Source organism: Petaurus breviceps, unplaced genomic scaffold, assembly GCF_028583685.1.
Source record: "Petaurus breviceps papuanus isolate PSGF00001 unplaced genomic scaffold, PetGlider_PUasm1.0 419, whole genome shotgun sequence".
Lineage (NCBI taxonomy): Eukaryota > Metazoa > Chordata > Mammalia > Diprotodontia > Petauridae > Petaurus > Petaurus breviceps.
In genome coordinates, this window is record NW_027186324.1 from 6,274,572 (window position 1) to 6,286,626 (window position 12,055).

The 12,055-nt window shown below is 38.8% G+C and overlaps 1 protein-coding gene across 3 annotated transcripts in view; it reads left to right on the forward strand.

The window, feature by feature from the left end:
• The window catches only part of GLRA2 (glycine receptor alpha 2), a 288,190-nt gene that overhangs the window by 97,166 nt on the left and 178,969 nt on the right, over positions 1–12,055 (forward strand). For all 3 annotated transcript variants that reach the window (XM_069100631.1, XM_069100633.1, XM_069100632.1), the window contains 3 exons: positions 79–161; positions 5,478–5,615; positions 8,777–8,991. In XM_069100631.1, coding sequence (XP_068956732.1) covers positions 79–161; positions 5,478–5,615; positions 8,777–8,991 — 436 coding nt within the window. The remainder of the gene's footprint in view (positions 1–78; positions 162–5,477; positions 5,616–8,776; positions 8,992–12,055) is intronic.

A 12,055-nucleotide genomic window follows, 5' to 3' on the forward strand; every position in this document is an offset into this window, starting at 1 on the left:
ATTACTACCAAATATATTTTTACTTATTTAGAACCAAATTCAATAGATTTAGTGATTTTTCTTTCCTCCCATTCTTAGGCTTACTTTAACCTTGTCTTGTCCAATGGATTTGAAGAACTTCCCCATGGATGTCCAGACTTGTACAATGCAACTGGAGAGCTGTAAGTATCTTTTTGAAAGAAGTAGTTTTTTTTTTTTCATCAATGTCCTGCTTCTTTTACCCTCCCACTGAGGGAAACTGATCAATAATATTCATTTATCTACTAGCTAAGAAGTCTCCTTCTTCTACTAAATCTGACATTCTTATACAGGGATTCATAGACTCAAAGTGTCTATGCAGAGATTTCAAAGAGTCCATGAACTTTGATGGGGAAAAAAAGGAAACACAAATATTACATGTAACATAAAACATTTATTTTTATGTATCTCTAATTAAAATTTAGAATGTCCTCCACTTATGAATGTAGGTAATAAAATATTATATTTGGAGAGTCTCACTATCAGATTGGAAATGGTGATAATTTTTGGGCTCAACATCTCTCAAAGACAAATGCGTGTCTTCAATTTTGTAAAGGCTGATCCTACTCTAGTCAATAAATCAACAAGTATTTATTATGCATTTGTCACATATCAAGCATGGGAGTGAGGGGAGGTACCCACACAGGGTTATTATAGAAAAAGAAGTTGGAAGTAGAGCCCAGAGAGGAATGGAGGCATTAACCTGGATGGCCCAGTCGCTAAAGGAGCTTGCAGGAGGAACTGATCAATGGAAAGAAGGAACAAAGTCATCTTTTAGGGTGAGAAGTCTACTAAATCATGGCAGACAAAGAAGCTTGGAGAATCAAGATTAGAGAACAGAGAGGAATCAAGGGGTGACACTAGTGAAATAACAGACACCTAAAGTCACGCATACTCATAAACTCAAAAGATAAGAGATTTAGATCTGGAAGAGACCTTAGAGGCCACAGAGTTCATCCCCCTCATCTTGCAGGTAAGGAAACTAAAGGGTAAAGAGGCTAAATGAATGCTCAGTGTTAAACACCTAGGAAGTCTCTGAGACAGGATTCAAACTCAGCTCTTCTGACTCCAAGTCCAGTGTCTCCTGTAGAACAGAGTTCTAAGGCTTCTCCTGGAATTTAGGAATGAATAAAATGACCTGATCTACACCATATCCAACAAGATGTGGATGAAGAAGAGCTTGCCAGCATTTATAGAGTGTGAACTCGCTTCCCTCTGGATGTTCCATTGCTAGCCCAACAGCCCTGGGCTTGCCTTTCTTCCAAGTAACCAAATGAGAAATCATCCCTCTCCCAGTGGGTCTACTTTCTGTGGGCCATAAAGAGGGAAGTAATTTGATTATCGTATTAAACAAATTCACAGAAAGGTGAGAATGACTAATGTACTTAATGTTCCCAGGAGTTATTAACATTTTAAAAGAGGAACTTATTACACAAAACATCTCCCCCTCCTAATTAGAGAGTCCTTTTGTTTAATAAACACTGCATGGGGTGGAGCTTGTGAAGTTGGGATAGTGTTAAGCAGGAGTGGGAAAGCATGAACCTGTGGTGCTTAGGGGTTAGAGAGAAGGGGCCAGTCCAGGATCTGGGAAAAGGATTCAAAACAGAAACAACCAGGCACCCAAAACATTTCTTGCTTACTTTGCCACTTTGCCAAGCACCTGTGCCCCCCAAATCATTTTGCCATGTTTGTCTTTGGCATACATGCCTTCAGGTAGCTAATGCCTGAGACTGAGAATGGAATTTTGAGTCAAAAGTCCTGGATTTTCCTCTCGCATTCTTCCCAGTGCATTGTGCTAGTTTGTGAATCAGAGATAGTCATGGAGACGAAAGAGCACACAAGGATTTGGGGCAATTTAATAACAGAGTGAGTATGAAGTGCATTGAACTTCATTTGACAAACAATAATTAAAGGGGCTGGGGAAAGACCATTATTGTAAAGAATAGTGGCACAGTTTCTTTGCAGCTAAGTGATGCAGTGGATACAGTCTTAGGTTGAAATGAGGAAGACCTCAGTACAAATCCAATCTCAGATTCTTAACAGCTATGTGACCCTGGAAAAGTCACTCTAACCACTCTCTGCCTCCATTTCCTCATCTGTAAATTGGGATAATAATAGGACCTCCCTTCTAAGGCTGTGCTGAGGATCCAATGAGACAATTTTGTAAAGTGATTTGCAAATATTAAAGCAAAATAAAAATGCTAGCTATTACTAAGTGCTAGCTAGTATCTGATTATTTTAGAATGTAATAGACATTCCCATTAAACATATCACCAAAATACACACACATACACATGCCTATACACACATACAGTAGAAAAGTCAGTTTTAAAGGTGAAGCTAGTCACAAAGTAAGTTTTAACTTCATGATAGACTATATTTATTCCTGTCCATATTATATTGCCCACAGCCTGCTTGGCAGTCAGGAGACCGAGACTTTCATCTCTACTCAACTACTTGCTTAGAGGGAAGACAAACTGGTTTGCAGTATGGTTTCAATATAGCTACGTCTGGCCACATTTGGAGTCTCACCATAGACTGGAAACAGAGTGATACATTGTTTTAGACCAACAACACGCAAAGAGAGACTGTTGCTTAGATTTTTCAATTGTATCCAACTCTGTGACCCCATTTCAGATTTTCTTGTCAAAGATCATAGAGTGGTTTGCCATTTCCTTCTCCAGCTCATTTGATAGATAAGGACCTGAGGCAAACAGGGTTAAGTGACTTTTCCAGGGTCACACAGCTTGTTAGTTTCTGAGGCTGGATTTGAACTCGGGAAGATGAGTCTTCCTGACTCCAGGCCCAGCCTATATCCACTGCTCTACCTAGGCTGTGTTTTGTGGAGGTTGATCCCACATGTGCCAATAAAGGTCTATATAGTCAAAGCTATGGTTTTTCTAGGAGCCATGTTCAGCTGTGAGAATTGGACTATACATAAGGAAACCTGAGAATAGCAGAATCTATGCTTTTGAATTGTGGTGCTGGAGAAGACTTCTGAGAGTCCTTTGAAAGGAGGTCAAATAACCAATACTTAAAGAAATTCATTCAGGCAATACACTGGAAGATCAAATAATGAAGCTGAAGCTTAAATACTTTGGACAGTATTTATGAGAAGATGGGACTCATTGGATAAGAAGTTAGGAAAGATTGAAAGTGAAAGAAAAAGGGGATGAGATAAATAGATAGTATCATGGAAGCAATGAACAAACTTTGGGAGATAATAGTGTTAGAAGGGCCTGGCAAGGTATGGTCCATGAGGTCACAAAGAGTAAAATTCAACTGAACAATTGAAGAACAATAAAAATCCCACATAGTCACCAAGTCAACAAGCATTTATTAAATATTTATAGGTCACTTCCTCTCTTAGTCTCCTAGTTTACAAATGGAGAAGGAGGTGGGACAGAGATAAATAGTCTATGGAGTCCCTTTTAGGTCAAGTAATTTATGATTCTCCTGCCATTATTTTTATTTTTATTTTTGGGGGAGGGGAGGGAAGGATTCCAAGCTGTGGTTTCATTGGGTAGGGAACTTACAATGAGTAACTTCTACCAAAGCAAACTGGAATCTTCTTTGTAAAAAAATAGTCTTAGAGAGTTGCCTACCCTTTGAAAAGATATTTAAGGATTTCTATTTCCTGCATAATCTCCTTCCTCTATTTTTCTGTTTGCAAACAATAAACGCAGTTGATGAAAGAGACTTCTCCTAGGGGCCTTCTTTGAAAAAAAGCATTTGGAGTCTGAGGATTAGGGTTCATACACTGACTTTGCCACATATTCTGTGTCACTTTGGGCAGATCACTTCTCTGGGTCTGAATTTACTCATTTGTAAAATGAGGCAGTTGGACCAGATAATCCTTAAGGCCCCTTGTACCTCTAAATCTTCCTATCTTCCTCCTTCCCTCACATTACGCCCAGTGGTTATAACTCAATGCTCACCAATCTGATTCTTTACCCAAAGTTTTTAGGCAAAGACTAAGACAAAGGAAAGGAGCCCTACTACAACAGATAGATTCCAATTAGCTTTGCCATTGATTTCTGTGTAAGTCTCCCTGAGGTACTGTCCTGCAGTAATTTTGTTGAAAATAATGAGTGTGCTATAGATGAGAACTGACCTGTCTAAACCTCTCCACTGCATACTTCCCCACCCAATTTCTATGTTCATTCTTGCATAAAAATAATAGAAACAAAAAGGAAAAGTAATACAGGGAAAATTGTAGCCTTCACTTCTGGAATGTGATGTTTCGGCTTATGCTTACCTGATAGGGAATTCATTGTTTATCAAAATAGAGAAACTTTTATTACTGAGTTGGCAATGATTCTTTCTGATGACTCAGGAGTGATATGACAAGGGATCTCATGGGGTCTGACACTTGCTTTTCTCCATAGGCATCCTAATAAGTAGGATGAATCATGCTCTATTTGCATATTCTGTTCATCTATCTGCCAAGTATCTCCCTCATTAGTGGAACTTATTAAGATTTAGCTGTAATAACTTGTAGCACAAAGGTTTGTTTCAGGCAAAGCTCACAGACCCTAGCCGTGGAGGCAAATGTGCTGTGGGAATGTTTAGATAGATCTCTGATGGCAGTGGGAATGTTTAGACAGATCTCTGATGAGAATTAATCCAAAAAAGAGGAATTGAAGATGGTCTTTAGCCTGGAAGGCCATGGAACTCTGATGCTATTAAACAAACAGTCATTTAAAATTTTTGTTGCTATTACAAATCATTTTAATGATTTATCACAAATAAAATCAAAAGGGATCTATTTCTTTGAATGGAATTTAAGATTTAAAGAGCAAGAACGGATGAACATTTGCTTAGTTATGCTTTATTATCACATTGAGTGAAGTCTGGAAACTAGCCTTAAGTCTCATTTTAATTTCATTTTAATTTTTAATTTCCATGATAAATATTTAGGTTTCAATTATATAGATTACCCTCTCCCATGTGTGGGCACACACATGCACAAACATATATATGTCTTTGTGTGTATGTATGTATACACATATATACATACTATACATATACACACATATATATGTACACATATGGTTAAAGAACTGACCTTAGAGTCAGAAAAATCTGGGATCAAATCAAACAGATGGACAGTTTAGGAAACTCTAATTGGTAAATCATCTGTAACTTATAATTTCAGAGTTTAGCTTGGTGAATTGAGAGTTTTAGTGACTTGTCCATGAATATGCAGCCAGTAGGTGCCAGAGTGAGGACCTGACCCCGTATTTCCTGACTCCCAGGCCAACCCTTTGCTCCACATCACATTGCCTCTTCATAATTACATAGCGTTTTATGAACTTTTCTTCTAGATTCATTGAGTAGTTCTCCCTCAGACATTGCTGGCTTATTTTGTTTTTTTTCCCCAACGCGTTCATTAAAGTTTGACATTTTCTGGGAATTGTCTGTCCCTTGTACTGACCAAGGTGATTTATTTTTTCTAGTCGGCTACACCATGAATGACCTGATATTTGAGTGGCTAAGTGATGGACCAGTACAAGTGGCTGAGGGTTTAACCTTACCTCAGTTTATTTTGAAAGAAGAGAAGGAACTTGGATACTGCACAAAGCATTACAACACTGGTGAGTACTCTTTCACTTGTTGAACTAAGGCTACTGGGCTTTGGTTTGGTTTTGTTTTTTTTCATACAGACTGAAGAAATAAAGTAATGCCTGTTCTCCATATAGTATCTGTAATTTAGGTTATTTCTCCTTTCTGCATAGTATTTAATATTAATTGAATGGGCATGTATACATAATACTAAGCTGCAATGTACAAGTAAATTTAACACACAAAGTCCCTGTGACCTCTAGAACATGTTAGGGGAGATGGCCTCCCATAATTCATTTTGAATACAGTGTGCAGAGTCTTAAACTAAGTCTTCAAAGGGAAAACAATCAAATAAAATTTCATCTGAAGAATTCAGTTCCTTGAACATAGTAAAAATACTGGAGAGATTCCCATTTTGTCTACATATCTATCACTTGTCTCTCATTTCTCCTTGTTTGTCTCTGTCTGTCTGTCTCTCTCTCTTTCTCTGTCTCTCTGTCTCTGTGTGTGTCTCTCTCCCTCTTTGTGTGTGTGTGTCTCCTCCCCTCTTCTGCCCCCTCCTCTCTTCTCCTTTCTCTTTTCTCTCTCCTCTCCTTTCCCCTCCCCACTCTGAAGGTGACTTCAAAAAAAACAACCTGTGTGTAATTTCATGGGTTTGAGGTACAGCTAGAAAAAATGGATACACAGACTAAATTTTCTGCATGGGGAGCAAAGCTAGAACTTAGTCCTCATGGAGCCCATCCCTGGCATCCACTGTTGTCACTGGCACACTAGGTGAAATTATACTTGAGGGTTAACACTCTCTACCTTGGTAAAATAGGGGATAATAACTTGCTTGTTTGTAAACCCAGAAATAGAGACATCCTGCTTTCCAGTGCTTCACAGTAATATGAGCTTGGATGAGATTCAACTGGCTAAAATTCAGCTGGCTCCAAGGACATAACCTAGGGGGGGAAATGAAATAGTGATGATCGGCATGGAGGACAATCTTGGATGTAACAAAACAAGTTCCTCTATATTTGTGCCTGAATGACTATGGCCATCTAGTGAAAGATTGTTATCTCCCCTTTGAACACTTAGCTCTCAAGTCTGCACGTTGAACATACCCAGAGTGAATTACAGGAAAGCTATCTATTCAGGATATCTTGCACAGGTGCGGCACTGAGCCCAGTAGATCCTGAAGGCATATGCAAGCTAACAAGGTCACATAACTAGTTGGTAGATACAGTGGGATTCAAACAAAGGTCTCCTGACTCATGATTCAGTGTACATGCAACCACACCATGTTTTCTGCCTGCCTGTGCATCTCGATGCTGACAGAGATTGGTAAGCATTTCCATTCTCTGTTTTTGGTGGAGTAACCAGTTTAGCGGTGTCAACTAACTTGTCAATATCTCTGCTAGCCTTAAGAAAGTCTGGTAATTGTTTCTAGTATAGAACATCAGATTTCTCCTTAGGTTATCATTATCTTCTATGGCATCGAAATTTCTTATCTGATCTCCTTCTTAAGTATCCAGACACTGCAGTTAAACCAATAATTATTTATTTTTAATCTCTTATGAAGAGATTGCTTGATGGGAAGGCATGATCAGTAAAGCTTTAATCATATCTGGGGGAGGTAGCCTGGCAGAATAGATTAAGGACTGGACTTTCTGGGTTCAAGTCTCATATTTTCACTGTTTTTTCCCTATGCCTAGAATTCTCTCCCTCTTCATTTCTACCTCTTTGGCTTCCCTGGATTCCCTCAAGTTTCAGATAAAATCCAATCTCCTTTGGGGTGGCTAGGTGGCACAGTGAATAGAGCAATGGCCCTGGAGTCAGGAAGACTTTAGTTCAAACCTGGTCTCAGACACTCGACACAAAAATTAGCTGTGTGACCTTGGGCAAGTCACTTAACCCCAATTGCCCCACAAAAAGAAAAAAAATAAAAATAAATAAGTTAAACCCAATCTCCTACCAGAAGCTTTTCCTGTTCCTCTTTAATTCTAGTGTCTTCTCTCTGCTTCATTATCTCAAATTTATCCCATATGTATCTTGTCTGTACATAGTTGTTGTCATGTTGCCTCCCCCATTAAATTGTGAAATCTTTGAGAGTGCGGACTTTGTTCCTTTTTTTTAATATTCAGAGATTAGTACAGAGCCTGATGACTAATAGGTATTTTTATATAATTTTTATTTCCCTCCAAAGTACATGTTAAAACAATTTTTTAACATTTGTTTTTTTTAAGTTTTGAGTTCTAAATTCTATCTGTCCCTTCCTCCCTCACTCCCCCTCCACACCCTGAGATATTAAGCAGATATAGGTTATACATGTGCAAAAATAAAACATTTCCATATTAGTCAGGTTAAATGGTGACTTATTGACTGACTGGCTATTTAATCCTTTAACATTTCTGACTCTCCATTCTTCACCACCACCACCACTACCACCTGTTTGCAGTCTTTGTCTTCCTGAATGTAAGCTCCTTGTCATCAATAATTGCCTCTCTTTTTCCTTGTATTTGCATCCTCAGAGCATAGCATAGTGTTTGGAACATAGTAAACACTTCATAAATGCCTTTTGGTTTCCTCCAGGAAACTCTCTATCACTTAATCAGTGGTGAAAGATTCTACACTGGGGGCTCAAATACCACTAAAATTCCCAAGTTCCTCAAGCATGCTCTTGCCTACCCTGAGGCATCCCTACCAAAAAAAAGCACTTCTATAAATCAAAGTTACAGAAGTCAAATGGTCAGTTTACATTAGCCTCAAAAAATGACATTAAAAAAATCAAACCAGCAAGAAAAGATTTTAATAAAAATTTGACTGAAATAATTGGTGGTATACTTCTTTATTCTAGGATTCTCTGTTTCTTCATTTATAAAACGAGGGAATAGAACTCAATGGCACTAAATTTGTGATTCTATCATATTGTAATATACTACTATCATTTCCATTACAATAAGTAGGGAAAAGTCTGCTGAACATTTTTGTAGGTTGTTAATTGTTTTCAGTATCTTTATCTCTGCCTCTATCCATACCCATATTTCCATCTATATCGATAGCCATATCCATCTCTATATATCTATAAGTGAAGGTTATTTATTGGAATAAAATGAATTTGTTGTTGAATAAAATTTATTTATTGAATAGAATGAATTATTGGAATATAAAATATAAGGTGAATCCTACAAAATAAATTCCTTATTTACAGGAAAGTTCACTTGCATTGAAGTCAAATTTCACCTGGAGCGCCAGATGGGATACTATTTGATCCAGATGTATATTCCTAGCCTGTTGATAGTCATTTTGTCCTGGGTTTCATTTTGGATCAACATGGATGCAGCACCAGCCAGAGTAGCTTTGGGCATCACCACAGTTTTGACAATGACAACCCAAAGTTCCGGATCCAGGGCTTCACTGCCAAAGGTAGGAAGTTTACTTGGTTGTCTGAGTCCAGTTTCATCAGATTCTTTTCTATTGGAAGAATCTATGTGGAGATAAATATATGCTTATTTAAACAAGCAGGAGATAAATATTGTGTTTGAATGTACTTGAAGTAGGAATAGTGGGAAATAGCATGTTTAAAAATAACATCTATTTAAGTTCATCAAATTCATGGCAAAGTGAGGAATTAGGAGGAGGAAATTACTCAAGAAAATTATTGAAGGTCCCCCTAGTTTTCATCTTTGTTGTTTTTCAATCATTTGACTGGCCCAAGGAAGCCTGCAGGGAATATGTGTAGACTATAAATGGCTTAGGTACAAGAAATTCTGTAAGCACAAACTGGGTTACCTGTTCTGATGAACCAATTCATGTACCTATACAGAAACTGGAGTTATGGTCCTGAACATTGAATGAGATATTGTCACTGATAAACATACAGAAAGAAAGAATATGTACGATGCTATAGCTTACCTCTTTAAAAGAGCATGTGCTAATATTTTGAATATTTTTAACAGATTTAGTGCTTTATCCTATCAGTTAGCTAAAGGAATCACTTAAAGGCTGGATTTTCAGGCATTATAACAAGTCAAGAGGGTGGGGAGGAGATTATTTACAGCAAAAGCAGACCTTTTGGTAGCTCTCAAAAATAGTGTGTTGAGGGGAGGAGTCAAGATGGTGGAGTAGAAACAGGACTTCCACGAGGCTCCGGCTTCCACCTCCCTTAATTCATGTAAAAGGGGACTCTGAACAAACTTTGGAGCTACAGAACCCACAAAATGACACAGAGAAGCTAACCTCCCACTGAGGACAGCCTGGAAGGCTGATTCCACCCAGCACAGCACTCTGGGAGCTGGAGATTTTAGCCCCAGGGTGGAACTGACCAACCTACTGCTGGAGGGACTACAGACCAGCAGCAGCTATGGTGCTTTCCAGAATTATCAACACATAGATGCTAAGGACAAAGTGAGAGGTCAGTGCAGTGTGGACTTTGAGATCCAGTAGTTGGGAGTGAGGTTGGCCTTTGCCCCTGAGGTGAGAAGCTGCTGAGGTGCCTAGACTGTGCAGCCGCCCCTACATGGCAGTTTCAGCTCCTGGCCTGCAGAGTGTAGGGGGACCAAGCAACCAGTCTGAAGGGTAATTGCTTTTGCTTTAACCTGCTTGGATCTGGATTGCAGTCTAGGACGGAGGTCCTGGGGTGTGTGACCAGCTTGCCAGAGTGTGTGGAGGCTTCAGAGAAGGCACCCAACTAATAGCTTTGGCAGCTGAGAAAACCTCAACATTTGGGATGAAGCTCCCCTGTCTGGTGGCAGAGGCCTACTGAGGCAAAAAGCCCAAAAGTCTGCACTGAGTGGTGACATGAGCAGGCAAAGGACGCAAAATAAACAAAGCAACCCAACTTTTCACTCCTATTTTGGTGACAAAAAGGATCAAAGCATGGAACAGGAGGAAGACAGTGAAGTCAGAACTCCTGCACCAAAAGCTTCAAAGAAAAATACAAGCTGGTTACAGGCCATAAAGGACCTTGAGAAGCAAATAAGAGAAGTGGAGGAAAAATTGGGAAGACAAATGAGAACCAAGCAAGAATATTATGAAATGAGAGACAACAGCCTGACTGAAGAGAATAACACCTTAAAAATTAGACTAATTTGGGTGGCTAGGTGGCGCAGCGTGTAAAGCGCTGGCTATGGTGTCAGGAGGACCCAAGTTTGGTTCCGGCCCCAGACACTTAACACACACACACACACACACACACACACACACACAACTAGCCATGTAACCTTGGGCAAGTTACTTAACACCAATTGCCCTCCAAAAAAGGCAAAAGTAAAAAATAGACTAACTCAAATGGCAAAAGAGGCTCAAAAGCTAAGTGAGGAGAATCATTCCTTCAGAATTAGATTGGAGCAAATGGCAGCTAGTGACTTTATGAGAAATCAAGATGTTGTTAAACAGATCCAGAGAAATGAAAGAATAGAAGGCAATGTGAAATATGTCATGGGAAAAACCACTGACCTGACAAATAGATCCAGGAGAGATAATTTACAAATTATTGGACTACATTGGAAAGCCATGATCAAAGAAAGAACCTAGAAATCATTCTCTAAGAAATTCTCAAGGAAAACTGTCCCAATGTTTTAGAACCAGAGGGCAGACCTCCTGAAAAAGATCCCAAAAGAAAACTCCCAGGAACATTATAGCCAGATTCTGAAATTCCCAGGTCAAGGAGAGAATATTGCAAGCAGCCAGGAAGAAACAATTTGAATATTGCTGGAAACACAATCAGGATAACGCAGGATCTGGCAACTTCTACACTGAGGGATTGAAGGGCTTGGAATATAATATTGCAGAGGTCAAAGGAGCTGGGATTAAAACCAAGAATCACCTACCCTGCAAAACTGAGTATCATGTTTCAGAGGAAAATATTGTCATTCAATGGAATAGAGGACTTTCAAGCATTCTCATTGAAAAAAACAGAGTTGAATAGAAAATTTGACAATCAGATACAAGAAGCAAGAGAAGCATCTGGACTGCCACAGATCTGTAATTTCTACAACTTTTCTGAAGAAAAAAGGAGCACTAACACTTTTGTACCTGACACCTCAGGAAAGACATATCCTGTTTATTCTACTGGCAGTCTTCAAGATGACTCCATTAGAGTGAGAGTATTCTTACCAAGAACTTCAAGAGCAACCCTCACTTTCTGGACTGCCATTTTGGAGGGATAAATCATCTTCTAATACTCTTTGCCTCAGTTAGAAATACAGTTCATGCAAATGCCAGTCAACACACTTAGAGTATTTCTGGATGGTTCTGAAAACATTTTTATTTCATAATCTTTGCATCTTGTCAAATCCTCATGTTTATCCCATTCATATTTGGTCAGTCATAAAACAAAAACCCTAGAGCAAGAGTTCTTAATCTTGCATATATAGATTCTACCCTCCCCCCAAGAAAACTTCAGTATATAAATATTTGATTTGTAAACCTGAAAAATGAAAAAATAGCATTTTAATTAAAAAAAGTGTTTTGATGGATCATTTTTTTC